Source organism: Falco biarmicus, chromosome 2 (assembly GCF_023638135.1).
Source record: "Falco biarmicus isolate bFalBia1 chromosome 2, bFalBia1.pri, whole genome shotgun sequence".
Taxonomy (NCBI): domain Eukaryota; kingdom Metazoa; phylum Chordata; class Aves; order Falconiformes; family Falconidae; genus Falco; species Falco biarmicus.
The window spans coordinates 21,699,591-21,714,686 of NC_079289.1; the positions used below are offsets into that span (position 1 = coordinate 21,699,591).

The 15,096-nt window shown below is 39.7% G+C and overlaps 1 protein-coding gene across 8 annotated transcripts in view; it reads right to left on the bottom strand.

The window, feature by feature from the left end:
* Positions 1-108: 108 nt before the first annotated feature.
* SPATA13 (spermatogenesis associated 13) overlaps positions 109-15,096 on the bottom strand; it is a 161,092-nt gene continuing 146,104 nt past the window's right edge. For all 8 annotated transcript variants that reach the window (XM_056328872.1, XM_056328869.1, XM_056328870.1 and 5 more), the window contains 6 exons: positions 13,624-13,803; positions 12,763-12,995; positions 10,279-10,408; positions 9,322-9,694; positions 5,382-5,456; positions 109-4,122 (listed from right to left, as the gene is read on the bottom strand). In XM_056328872.1, coding sequence (XP_056184847.1) covers positions 3,941-4,122; positions 5,382-5,456; positions 9,322-9,694; positions 10,279-10,408; positions 12,763-12,995; positions 13,624-13,803 — 1,173 coding nt within the window. In that variant the 3' untranslated portion in view covers positions 109-3,940. The remainder of the gene's footprint in view (positions 4,123-5,381; positions 5,457-9,321; positions 9,695-10,278; positions 10,409-12,762; positions 12,996-13,623; positions 13,804-15,096) is intronic.

A 15,096-nucleotide genomic window follows, 5' to 3' on the forward strand; every position in this document is an offset into this window, starting at 1 on the left:
GGATGATGTGATATTTTTTGCTTTAAAATAATAAAATAAATATATCAACTGTCATATTTTTCCATCACAAAGGATATTTTGTAGACAATAAAAAAAACCCAACAACAATTTTAAAACTGCACAATGAAGTTTTATAAGACACAGCTGAGGAACTTCAGCTTTGTACATTATTTAATTCAAACATGTACAATAAGGATAAAATAACAGGAATGTAAGTTTGTACTTCTTTCCAGAAAATAGATTCATTTGACCAACAATGTTCCAACAAAAGTAAATAAACCTTGTAATGCAATTACTTCAGAACAAATACACATCAAGCTACTGCAGTCCTGTACGCTGGACTTCAGTTGTCAACAGCCAATTCATCTGCTCTGTAGCCAGGACACTTCATTTACAACATGGGTAACAGCACACAGATGATAAGATGCACAAAGCAATGTAAGATAAAATGTTACAAAACACTTGTCAAAATAAAACATATATGCAAGTCATCTCTAGTATTTACAACAAATAGTTTTAAATTAGAGATCATTCAGAAGGCATCTAATACATCCAAATGCCACGCATACAGAAAAAAAGCAGAAAGGCAGTCAAAGAAAGATACCGTGTTAGTTATGGCTAAAGACCTTTGGCTCCAAAACTCTGTTATAATTATTTTCAAAAGACAACTAAAATGTGGAACATTTGAGTCATCTGTCTTTGAACTCCGTTATTACACTGACCACTAAAACTCAATGTGAAATTTAGCATGGCAAGAGCCACTTGTAAAACAATCTTATTATTTTATACATCAAATGCTCTGAGATAGATGCAATTATGGTTTGGCATTTTCCTAACACAGTGGGAACACACTTGAGGACAATTATGTTTTACTGTATCTCATGCATGAAGTCTGAGGTTTTCTGCTCAGCAGGCCATTGGGAAGGCTCTGGCTGTGCTTTATCTAAACGAGGCACAAATACGCTTAGTAGTTGCCCTAGAACTTTTTATAGTAACTTAAAGTGAGAAAAAGCAAGAGAGAAAGAACAGATGTTGCTGTCACACCTTCCTGATCATATGCAACTTTTGTCATCAGAAAGAGAATCAGGGCCAGAGTTGCTAGAACACCAACTTTCACATTTTAGTTGCAATTCTTTTTCCCACAGACTAAAGTCAGGCTGAACCCAAGCAAATATTTGTCTTAATTGTTGGATAATGCAATTGTGTGTTTTCATTTAACTATCATTTGTTTAAAAGATTATGGTGTAGTCTAAATTTGGCCTGCCTTGTTATATTTTATTTTAATCTGTTGCAAAGTCAGATTGCAAAGAAAGACACAGAGAATACTGTAAAACAACCATGTCTATATGTAGGGTACTATATGAAAAATCATCCTGAGTAATCTGCACCATGAAACATTTGAATTTTATCCCTCTGAAATCCACTTCTTGAGAAAAAAACTGCCACATCCAAACGCATTCACAAATATTTTTGTTCATTTTTAGGGCTAAGGCACCAACACTACTACCTGGGAAAAGCCTTCACAGGCACTGACATGTCAAAAGATAAAACTCAAAACCTTTTTTTTCCAGCACTCCACACAACCAAGCCCTGGAAGTAGGTTTTAGCAAAGACACATAGGTAAGTAAGTGTGGATCTCATAGTGTCTTCAGGTCCAGCTGGGAACGTTTCTAGATGAGCATTGCAATCCAACGTCAGACATTTTTTTTGCATCTAGATCAATTCTTTCAAAATGTGATTATGAAAAATATCATCCCCGCTTCCACAGGACATACATCACTTTGGTTTGCAGGCCTGAACATGGCAAGTACCCACAAAAATGGATATGTAAGAAACACAAAAGAGTTATTCATTTAAGGGGAAGGGCACACATCCGTGCCTGCGTTTGGAAGTCTGCTCCTTGTGTTTAAATTGAGCATTTAGAATTATCTTTTAAAAAAATCTGAACAGAAATGGCTTGGTTTAAACATCAAAAGAAAAATATTACCAGCCAGCTTTTTTTCACCAATTTTCCCATGCATTTTCTTTAAGCTGGATCACTGAAAAATGTCAGTGCGTATCTTCAGTTCTTAACTGTTTCATGTTATCTTCCATTGCTATGGGAAAGCACTATGCAGTGAACAATTCGGCTGAGCATCACCAGACTTTGCATTATTGCTGAGCTATATGTACAAGGCATCTGAAATTTACAGTTTTCAAAAGATGTCATTTAAAATCAAACCCACAAACCTGGGCTTTGCAGAAGTTGCCACAAATTTATCAAATCACAAAATCTAGCAACTAGTGGGCTTCACAACACTGATGATAAATAAAAATAAAGAGGTAACAATAGTAGTAGGAACAAATACATGTTTAAAATAAGGCTTTTTTACATTGTTGTTAAGATGCCTGGCCTCTAGCCCCTTGTTTGTTCATATATTACAGATTCATGACAAAGCTGATTGTGTCCATTGTCAAAGAATACCCTTGGATCTATCCTTATCATCAGATAATGCCCCTAATCAGCAGCAGAGGACAAAGCACTGTAAAGACATTCATAGCAAATCACTTCTGAAACATATGGAGTCTTTCCTTCCTTCTGTATTACCAGCAGTCTTGTCATCTTTAATGAGAGCTATCAAGCAGAAACGATCAGTGCTGCAAATACCAAGATCCTGTTTCTTCCCGGTGACTTTTAAAAAGTTAGTCTCCCAAATCAACTCCATATCATAGGCAAATCATAGCAATGCAAGTAATGTATTGCATATGCTGGCCAGAGCTGAGCTTAATCGAGTCAGGTTCTTCCTCGTCCAACAGGCTGATGACTCCAAGACAAAAATCCATCTCTTGTCCACACAATTCCTCTGTCCCTTCCAGTAAGGATTTCTCTTTCTTTGTGAAGAAATAATTGCTCAAAACCTATTAACTGTGTATTAGAAGCATGGGTCCAGACCACTTCAATGTATTTACCATTCATTCATTTTCTAAGTCAAGCTATATGAATACAAAGTGTGAGAACTATGTAACACAGCCAGAAGTCAGCAGGTGTCTCAACTCTGACTTTGTACATTCACATTATCTCCATTAGAAAATAAAAAAATACTTTTTACAGAGAGAAATAAGCATATTGGAAATATAAAGAAGCATCTCCCAGGCAAAGAATTACGCAAAAAGTGATATAAAAGCTCTACACTGAAGAGCACACATGCATGCAAGTATATTGCTGTGACTGAAATTAATCAGAGAGGCCCTGGGCTCCTCTCGTTTCCACTTGTGTGCAATAAATGCACATATCTTTATAGTCCATTTCACACTCTGTTCGTGCTTCTATATGACAGAATAAAATTTCCCTGTTCCAATCTGGAATATGGTAAGGCCTTGTGGGACATTCTCCTGCCATTTGGCAATTTAATAGAAAAAGTCAGGAAGGATTAGGGTCCACTAAATTCTGCAACAGCTGGTAATCACATGGGATGTCTGCACCTGATTTTGGCAGGTGGTCTCTGCTCAGTGCTCCAAAAGAGAGAAAACTCTCCTAAGATTACTTGCCAATATAACTCTAAGGAAAAATTCCTCCCTATCCTAAATTTGGCCATCAATATAAGGTTAAGAAAAATGAAATGTTGCAATGACCTGCATGATTCCATCACTGCTTCAACATAACTTAAGAAACAGAGATCAAATGCTGCTGCTTCAGAATAACAGCAAGTTGTCTTTGTCAGAAGGGAGACTGCTCTTCATCAGCTATGCTGACACTTGGCCACGCTGCCTTCGGAGCAGTCTTGAGGAACTTTGTTTTTCTTCTAGACGAAGATGGTATTTCTGGCTCAAGGGAGCCCAAGGTTTCCCCTCCACAACTGGAGATTCACTGAGCTCAAATAAGCTTAACAGTGTCTCCAAGGTCCTTCTCTAGCGTAAGTCTCCCTCCATATGCCAATGTCCTTCCCAGGTCCTTGGCCTCTCACTTTTTAAAGGGGGTGAGTTTGTTGAAGGTATGCCAGAAGAGGGATGGCTTCCGCTTGGGTTCCGCCAGGGCAAAGACCTGCTGCTGCGGGATGCTAGTGGGCACAGTGATGTGTCGCTGATGAATAGGATGCAGGCTTTGGTGTGGAGGAGGCACAGGACAGCCGTTATAGCTTACACCTGCAAAAGGAGCAGTTTAAAAAAGCGTGTGAGTCAGCTAGCAGAGCAGCCAACACTGGGATAATTTAAGCACAGGACCACGGGACAAATTCAATGGTCAGCAAAGCCAGTATGGATTTTGCCATGATCTTGCATGGAAACACTACTAAAGGTTACCTTTTCTGATGTTAGATTTTTTAATTGCTGCATTGAACATTGATTTGGCTTAAGAAGAGAATACCACCAGTAAAAATAACATTACAGAATTACCAAAAATAAGCAGCAGTTTCACATAGCCAGGCTACATTGTTTGCACAAGTAAATTCCGGTATTTCAAAGGAATGACTTAATACAGTAGGTACTCATGTTTTAGTCAACTCTCAGAATAAGGCTGTATAAAATATTGCTACCAACAAAAATGTTATTTCTTCAATTTGGAAATGTTTTTCCCAAGCTAATGTTCTCAGACTTTGACCTTTGTGCATTCTGAACAGAGTCTTCTGATCACAATTTCCATCCACTCCCCTGAAAATCAGGACAGGTTTTATAGGTACCTAGTGGTTGATAAAGAGAAAATGCTTTAATAATATTAATCCCAGAGAGCAGAGGACTACTTAACATCAGCTCCTCCACTCCTAAATTCAGACTTAATCTGGTCCCACTTTCTCAATTTACTCTCTCAACACACTAGAGATTTATCCAAATTTGACTCTAAGATGGAAAAGGACAAAATCACAGCCCATTTTCTGAGAAAGAAAATGAATTAAAAAGCTGTTTCCAGAGAAACACGTCTAGTCCATTCCTCCTTCTAGTCTAGGACAGAAGGAAGCCATTTTGAGTATGGTATCATAAATACAGCAACACGTCTCTTGCAAAAAGAACTTTAGTACATTTTACATAAAGCACAGAATTGCTAAAGAAGAATTGCTTGAGTAAAAGCAAAGAAAGGGATCAATAACCCTCATTTCTAATTTAATCTCTGCATGCACTTTCTTACATCCTTAAATAAAGCGCTTGCCTTACCTCTTGAGTTTCTTCTCTAATAAAGAGAATACTGGACTTGCCTGTCTGAAGGAGACTGGGGAGCTGATTTAGTAGACAGTTTAAAAAGGCATTGGAATCTGATACTAAAATCCAGGTTCATGGAAATTATTTGAACTCCATGTAAACCATGAAATTTTTTTAAGACTGAAGAACTCAACCTTAGTCAGTGTGAGCTATTTCCTAACATAAAGAACATGGGAACACACTAAGAATGTAAAGCAATTCTGAACACCTACCTTTAATTTTTCCATGCCTTGACTTACGGGCATTCTGCATGGCTTGTTTCTTCTGGTTTTCTGAGATTTCCATTCCTGTGTCAAAGTGTGAATCAAGGCACTGGTATAAAAATACTGTATCTAATACATGATCACATTAAATTAAATAAGTAAACTATATTTCAAACCATTTTTAGTAAATGTAATAGTAATATACCCAAAGGATGTTTTACTTTGTAATATAAATGTAAAGATAGTTTTTCACTGGGATAACAATAGGAACATTAACTTGCTTCTAGATTACTGGGAAAAGCTGCTTTCCAGCTCCTGCAAATGGCAATCACTGGGGAACTAACCACACAAAAAGTTCTTTTTATAAGTCCAGATAGCAAGAGATTAAAAAAAAGTGTAAATTAACACTTCTGAAAGCTACAAGCCACCAAGTAACAGATCACAAATGCAGAATCTGCTTCTTTTTTCACTCCATCTGAGCTAAGAAATTGAAGTCACTGGTATAGCAGCATTACAAATTTGGTTATCTTTCCCTCCACCCAGAGGAGACAGTATCACATAATCTGCCAGACACCGAAGCAGGCTGCGATGTGGTTGTGGGCTGCATTGCATTGGGGCTGGATCCCTCACTCCAGTTTCTCATGTACTTGTCTGCATACTTGTATGACTTATATAATACTGTAATATGTGTTCAATCCTATGCTATTTACTATCTTGTAATATAGATGCATTATCTGCGCTGAGCACAGAGAGATGTCAGACATCTGCTACGAAAGGTGGCACCAGTGACTGGTGTTGCCTGGAGCCCATGCACAGGCACTCAGTTTCCTCTCCCTGTGTACAAGGCAATTACATGTTAAGTTTGCACAAGGAGACAGGGTGCACATGCTGTCACTCGTTTCACTCATATGCACATAAAGAGCACAGAAGTTGCAACTCCAAGTCAGAATGGAGCATCTGGTTTGGTTTCGGTTTGCATCTTGCTGCACTCCTCCATACTTTTAAAATTCCCTTTACATTTTTAGCCTGAGCTTACGAAAAAGTTATTACAAATCAGCCTATTAACAGCAGCTAACCATAATTTTGGGGTAGCAGAAGCTTATTTTATTCTGCAGGGTTTTTTTCCTTTATAGAACAAGGAAAAAGATCTTAAAAAAATGAAAGCAATTTCATCAACAGACATCAGACCACTTTCTTAGGGTTACTATTAGTGGTTTGGAGAAGGATTTTCTGGCTGTGGCCTTTTCTTCCCATATATTCATAAAAGCTAAGAAAAGCTAGATATGGTTTGGAAGACAGTGATTCGCACCAAAGTGTCTTTGAAAATAGAAGTAAAATGCCATCTGCAGTTCTGAATTGGAAAAGTATGTATTTGTGCTCTGAGTGGTTAGATTAGAGGCTTTGTGTGAAGTCCAGCAAGATAGCTTACAAAATCAACAAGATAAATTTAAACCTGAGGTTGAGAATACTGGCGCCTTTCCACTGGTTTTGGCTAAAGGAAATGTTCAATTATGCCAAAAAAAATGAAATTTTAGAAAAGAAGTCTTCTGGGTAATGGAGAAAAAAACCAGGCTGCTGTGACTTGCAAGACCAGATGGACGTTAGCTATTACAACTCAACTATCTTTCCTCTGGTTCATGATAACCTGTCCCAAAACAGGTACATCAGAATAACGAGTTGCAACATTCGAAAAGCAAGTTTCCAGAAGACTGGATGTTACACGGGCAGAAAAGACTGCATGTGCCTATGTGCCGTTATCAAAAAAGCCATTTCTCATTTTACTGAATTTTCTTCACTATATTGCTCGGTGCCTGAAGAGCAGCAAACACGATGGACCATCCCTTGCAATCCCTGCACTCAGCACCATGGGAATTAGTGATCTAGCCCTAAATAAGAGTGCTGTTATGACAAATCTCATCGTTATCACTGCCACTGCCACCACTGTTGAATTGTTACCCTTTTGAATATTGTATGTTCATTTTCATGAGGTCCCAGCAGAATAAATAATGATATTTAGGGCTATAAGTACTACATCTTTGCAGTTTCTTCATGCTTGGAGATTTCTGCAGCAGCGTCACTTAGAAGGAATGGTTAACACTCCACTACCTGCCTGAGACAGGCCTGCTGCTGCCCAGGGCAAGCACTAGTGCAAGGCCTCTGAAGCGTCCTGATATACAGCATTTAGTCCTCTCAGCATGCTCTCCTGGTGCTCCATAAAGTGACCGCTGTAGGAGGAAGTGTAGATACAGATTTGAAGAGCTCAAGAATGCTCCACAGAAAGGATGGGAATGGAAACTGTTCACATTTTATCTTCTTTTGCTCAGTCCTGCTCACAGAAGTGCAGCAGCTGTGATTGATTCCATACTGTCCTTCGATATGACTGTACTACTATTCTTGTTGTATACTGGAGTGGAGGCTTCCTGTAACTTTGTTGTAAGAGGGATTGTTTGGGCACTCATCATCTGATCCTCTGCACTGCTTTATTACCTTCTAATGACCTTCACCCGGTTGCAATATCAACTTCTTTTTAGAGTTCTGTTTAGGTGAATTAGGAAAGGCAGCCATCACCCATCCCCATGAGAACAAGGTGACTGAACAAGCTCTATACAGCGCAACTCGTGAAAACCATCAGTGCTGTACCCAACAGGATCATAATGTCACACCGTGATGTTCAGCAGAGGAGAAGAGTAGGTTTTGAAAAGTTTGCAAAGTTTAGCTGTGGCTACTTCATTGTTTACTTGAAACAACTGGGGTTAATTGCAACAGTTGGTGCTATGTGTAAGAGTTTTAACTGCTTTTAGAGTATGAATTGGAAAACTTGGAAGTATTTTCTTCAGCTTATGGAATATCTACAAAACATACAGAGAAGACCTTACTTTTGTTATATTTACAGCACTATTAAACAAGAGAAAGTCACTAAGATCAAAAGGCTTACATTAGTAATCTAAGGGTTATTCCTGTCTTCCTATTCTTCTGAACATGTGTTTTAAGTGAATATGGAATATGAGATTTGGCATCTTGTTTAAATTTTAATAATTGGATTTAAATCATCCATTTCACTGCACTTCCAGTTTTAACTGGCTGTCATCCAAAGCCTAAGCCTAGAGAGTGTTATAAAAAGGAGAAGTTCCCATGCAGTCAACACACACAGATGTACCAACATTTTCATTACTTCTTTAGGAATATTAAAGAGTTTTATTTTTCTTATTGGTGTTGCCATTGTCTTTGTGTATGCTTTTCCAGTGAAATTTTGCTGGAGCTTTTGTCACTGATCATAAAGGAAGCATGAAACTATGCGAAGAAGAAAATTTAAATAACAATCCTAAATATAGACTCACATAGATAACACTGTCCTTGGAGTGCCCATAGGCTGTGGGTCTAAAACTGATCCTAGGATTTGCTACCTTTTCTCCTGCTCACCCAAGATTAGGCTTCATTTCTCTGTAAACTGCCCAGTGATGACACTGTTGGGTCTGTAACTAATGCTACCATACCACTGCACAGGTCTCCTGGACACAGGAGGGTGCCATTATATGACATGGACAGTAAAAATCTACAATTATTGCTGCTTGGCTTTATGATAACAGATGTTTGGAGTCGATGATTCATACAAAAGTGCTAGGATTTTGGATGGATTTTTATTATTGAATGGTCTTTGTAAATCGCATCTTATCATATCTCCTATCTCATTCTGCTCTGTAATGCAACAGAATCACGAGTTATGCTGTGACACGGATGTCATAGCCAAGTGCCTTGGCCCTTTGGCCCACAATGACAGGGCAAACACCTGAATAGGCTTCACTTACACAGCTAAAGGTCATGTTGGGTTAGCAAGAGACACCAGTCCCACAAGGCAGAGTGCACATCCGCATAAAGCATAATGAAGTGTAAAAGCAAGAATAGTCCCCTTTGTTTCTACTGCCTTTTAGAGAGGAAATCTTCCACTCACCCATTTCCTTGTCTTCCTGAACTCTTCTCCTTTCATTTTCGCACGCCTCCATCCATCTCTTTTTATCCTCCTGTTTTTTTGCACAGAACAAATGAACCTCTTCTGTTGCTCTGTTTATTATCTTAAAAGCATTCTTGACATTAATGTTAAAGTCCTTGTCTCTGCCATCTTCAGTGTCCACAATTTCCATCTCATCCATGTCAATACGATCCTTATAATACAAGATGTCCCTTCTCAGTAAGTCCTTCTTACAGAACACAAGCTGATGGTCAAAAAGGAAGAAAGTCCTTTGCTGGCTTTTGCCTTGTTTTGATATTTTGGTCAGTTCTCCTGAGTGGATCAGTTCTGAGCTTCTGGCTAACACATCTGGTCCCTGAGGAAAAAAAAAATATAAATATATATATACACACATGAGTTGTAAGTAAATAATAATTTTAAGAACTTACTGTGTGTCTAACCAGTCCCATTTTATAACCAAGTCTTAAGTGCATTTGTTTTTCTTGTACTTTTATTATTAGATTTGAAAATGTCATAGAATATAGATAATCTCATACAGGCAAACTCAATGAATGTGGCTCTGCTTTACTTTATTTCTGCATAAATCAGAAAGAAACTCATTAAAGTCAGTGAAGCAGGTTCAAGCTCTGACAGAACTACAAAAAATCCCAAGGAGATTCAATAGGTCTAGCATTTTAAAAAAATCCGTTTTGTCATCTCAATCCAGTGTCACCTCAAAGACAAGCATCCATGCCAATACATGCTGTTCTTCCTGATTTATAAACAAGGTAATCAGTAACAGAATCACCGCAAATGAAGTAACTGGACTTTGAACTGAGCAATGACCAGCTGAAAAGTAGTCACCATAAACATCAGCTACACAGAAAGACATACCCTGTAGAGGACATGGAGTGCTGTAAACAGTACCTTTGCTCAGGGGAGGGACAGGCTGACACTTACCTCCCAGTCTACAATAGAGACTTGCCAACGTGCAATCTTGTCTATGCTTTCTAGTCTTCGTTTTCGCTCGTTAATCAGGCACGCTACATTCTTCATAGTCTCATATGCAGCTTTTATGTTGTTATAATCACTGTAAAATGTAGGCACGTTTCAAAGATCACTTATGCAATGAAGATGATGCAATCACAAACTGTGACACAGTGCTTGTAGTATTAGCCCACGTTACCCATTTATCCCTCTACTCTGGGTACTTAAATAAGAGAAACCTGATTCTCAGGTATCCTGAACCTCCCATAGTGGTCTGTACAATTCAGTGCTGCTATACTGCTAGGCTTTGTTCAGGAGAGAATTATTAAACTGGTGGTGGAAGGAGGCAGAGGAGGTAGATTAATGAATTGCCATACTGTCCCTACTGAAAACAATAGTAGAACTCCCACTGACCTCAGTGATACCTACATTTCACCAAAGGAATTTGTTTTTAAGCAAGATTTTAGTGGGATTTTATTGCCAAGGGCGTTCCTTTAATCATATTTAACACCCGTATTTTCTCCTTCTTGTACCCAATGGCTTGGTCAACGAACGCAAACAGAGAATGCTATGTGGGCAAAAAAAATACAAAATCCACCTCAAACAAGGTTTGAGCAAGGGACCAAGAACACAGGTGCTGAAGAGGGGAACTGAAGGAGACAATGCTGACAAAATGGCGTGTTTTCATGGAACAAGCATATGTGTGCCAAGATGGTCACCTTTCCCTGCCTGCTCCAGGTCAAATGCAAGCCATGTCCTTCTTCCATTGCTCTGCTCCCTTCCTTCTTTCCCTGAGCTCCCCACATACATTTGAATCTCCTCAACCTCCACGCAGGTTTTCATTCTCCCTTGAATAGCATCCATCACTCTTTCACCTTCCTCACATAGTCTCTGAGAAGACAGAAGGAAAGAGATATATTTCTTGCCTTAGAGTCCCATCAGAGCAGCTGCCTGCCTTTATCAGAACACCTCTTGCAGAAAAGGGAGACAAAGGTAGAAAACAGCACAAGCCAGAAATAAATCCTGCAAAGGGGTTAGCCTTGCTGTCCTTTTTATCTGCTTCTGTCTCAGTTCCTATTTTCATCAGCTGGTGCTGATGGATGCACTTCCATTCTAAACCTGTGCATTACTCTCCCTATTTAGATCTACAGAAACTCTTTTCTGCCACACTGTATACAAAAAGTAGGATTAACAATAACAGGATCTTACTAACGTCAGGGAGATGTCCCACAGGGTGACTGCATGATAACCACACTGCTACTTTTGCCCTTCCTTATCTCAGTTCCATCTTTCTCTGTTGGCGAGTATGCTACTCCACACTTGCCGCATAACCTGCAGCCTTCATGGCAGTCTGTGCACACTGGATCTTCAAATTCTTTATAAAAACAAAACAAAAAGCTACCAAAAAAACCCCAGTAGGCTGGAGCTTTACCAAGGCTCCACGTGGGTGTAGGCCTGCCTATCTGTTAGCATCTTTGCACACTGGGTGCCTGTTTGTGCTTGTAGGCATCTCTGGGATGCCGTGCCACAGAAGAGGAAACTGGTACCATAGGTGGAAGGTGGCAAGACCTTGCTGTTACTTCATCTGCAGGTTTAACAGCTTACAGAATAACCTTTCTAAAATTTGTAGGAGTGAGAGATACCCACATTAGTAATTGTTGTTGCAGGGCTTCTCAAGCAGCCACAGAACTGAATGGAGGCATTTCACACCTGAATGTCAGTATTTCACATCCCCTGTAGTCTCCAAAGGGAGTCTTCTCAAGGTTAAATAAGTGCAGACTTTGGCCAAGGAAGCATTGCCTCAGGCTGCATTTGGACTTTGAGCACAGGGGTCACAATGGAACATTTGTTTTGCAGTTGTACAAGGTAGAAAGGCAGACATTCAAAGATAAAATCTTAATTTAGTCAAAGATTTAATCAGCTCAGGGGTATACTAGAAAAGCTAATAACCTGCAACTTCAGTTCTTATTCATCCCAGCTGAAAATCTGGACTTATTGCAAAGGCAGTGTTTATTACTAGTAAGTTTCTAAAAAACAATACCTCTGAACTTGCTCAGATTATGGTTTTTATTAAGGTTCTCTTTACTTTTTCTTGCATCCAAAACAATTATTCAGCTTCTCCCTTTCTTCTGTGGACTTCCTTCTCAGTTTCTTTGACACATTGGCTTTTTTTTACTGATTTACAAATCCTTCCCTGCATCCTACTTCAGCACCTTCTTCCTTTCCTTCTCCCTCTTTCATTCACTCCGTATTCTGTCAGTCCCCTGTGCTGCATTTTCAGACGCTGTTTTTGTTAATATTTGTGCTAGTTCCAAGATGCCCATTTAGTAAGGAGCTCCTGTCTACAGTGGTCAGTGGGAGTTACGTCCCTGATTTGAAAGCCTCAGTGTTGTCTCACCCAGAAAGCTTGGATAATTATGTCATCACTATTATGATTTGGATTTTTCACTCTCTCACCTGTGCTCCTGAGTGGTGTATTTGAGCAATTCTGCAAGCTGCAGAGGGTATTTGCAGATTTTCTGAACGGGCGTGAGAAGAAAACCATCAATGGCAATGTCAATCATCTGCTGAAGCAAGCGACAGGCCTCGAAAAAGTGACGGTATTTGCCCTGTTTCATTAGTTTGGAAAGTTCAATGCAGGCACTGGGATGATTGTTACAATACTCTGAATAAATAGCAAAGCCTTCTTGCTATAAAAAAAAAAAGAAAACAGTCAAATCTTTAACTAAAGTATTTGTCTGCAAAGGAGGAAAGATATTTTTGTAACATCTAATTACATTAATTAATCCATTTCCTACATTGTTTCCAGGCTGATCAGCCATGAAACTGTGCAGGAACCCACTCTGTAGATCTACTGCCTTATCAGAACACAGAAATAGAGGCCTCCATTGACTCAGAATAATCCAGCCCACTTTAAGAAGTACTTTTCTTTGGGGAAGACAGCTATAGGCTTAGCAAGTGTGTATCATGACCTCACAGCCTCCTTCCCCACCACCTACTTTCCTTAATTTCTTCAGGAAGTTTTCGCATGCCCAAGATGAGACCACTACCGATAGTCCAGCTCATTTGTGATCATTACAGTTTTGAAAGGGAAACTTAAAATTGTGTAGTGTTACATGCTTGCTAAAGATAAGAAGAAATCTAAAACATTTAAATAATTTTTTAATTGTAAATTATTTTACATTCTAAAATGCTATCTATACCTAGTTTAGTATTTGATAAGCACTTGTTATTAAAATCCCCTCCTAACATGGTAACTTAGCATTTTCTTATCATATGTTGTTAATTTCATAAACAAAATTGACTTTTGCAACATACATGTTGAAGAAAACATGACCCTATTTCACTTAGATGAGGTTCCTCTTTGTTGTACTGTTTCTCGAGATCCTTCAGAAACTTCCTTTGGAACTTGTAAATATCTTCAATATTTCCAAAAATGGTGCTTAACTGAGCTGCGGTGAACATTCCTGTATGTTTGCGACACTGCCGAATATAACCCTGGAAATGAAATCAAAAAAACTCTTCAGCGTGAAGATGTGAGAACAGGTTCTACTCTGAAACAAGCCCATCTGAGCTGGCAAATCCCCCGTGATTTACAGGCCAGTAGTTTCCCAGCCACATACACACACACGCGATTTCAAATTTGCATCTGAAACGTTTACATACTGATTCTTGCACTCCAACATCTGCCTCACAGTAACATAAATGAATGGGGGAATCAGAAACCTGCTGAGTCTAGAAAGCCCATTCGCATCTCCTTGCTACAACTACCCGCCAAGCTGGAGGCGAGCCCGGTGTAAGGCCCCACGCACGCTACTACTTTAGGTGCCTCACTTTTTCATAGCAATTACTCTGCGCCATAACAGTTCTTCTCTATGCGGATAAGAACAAACCCTAAAACAATTAAAGACAATTTCTACCAGGGCTGAAGTACTGGTTCCTTAACTGGTGGGTAAGCAGGGCACAGTCTAAGCCAGAGAAGCAAAATAAAGAACATGTAATGCACTCAGAACGCTGCTGTTTGGTAAAATCCTTACGGTATTGGAAGGAGGTAATAGTACTGGCCAGACTGCACATAAAAATACACTCTCTTTTCCAGGTTTTTTCTCTTTACTTCTAAGAATGTCACAGGGGTTCAGTTTGCTTTATTCATACCCAAGGAGATACACAACCGAGTCCTCCAGTTTAAAAACGCCCTCGGAGCAAATCCTGCTCTGCCATCATTAATCGACATTAGCTCGCTTTGGCATTTGCCTAGCTAAGAAGCAGAGGTACAATCAGGGGCCCTTTAGGGCTAAAACACGCAGCACGAGCTGCCACGCACAGCCAGCACATCCTCAGGTACCTGCTCAACACAGCTGAGCATGGTGCTGAGGACACAGTGCAGGGGCTGAGCATCCAGGAATAGCTGCTGTGCTCCTGCTCTCGTATCAGTTACGGTGCCGGGGTACAGATGAGTGCAAAGGTTAACTGCTACGACAGGGGTTATCTGCCAGGCCCCTCCGCTTGACTGCTTTCAGTCAGGTTTCCCCCAAATTGCTCTGGGAGCAGACAGCTGTAAAAAAGCCTTGCAATTGCTCCAGTGAGGTTTACCAGGAAGCAACCCTGAATACTGCTGGCACCGTTATGAATATTCCTGTCTCCTCCACAGCCATCTGCTCTGACAGCTGTGCAGTGGCTATGCTGCAAGCCAGCTACCACCTTTACTACTGTTAGGAGGGTAACTCCACAAAGGAAAATTAATTCCTGTGCGGCTCTTGTAATGCGGACTGCAGACACTTCTTGAATGTA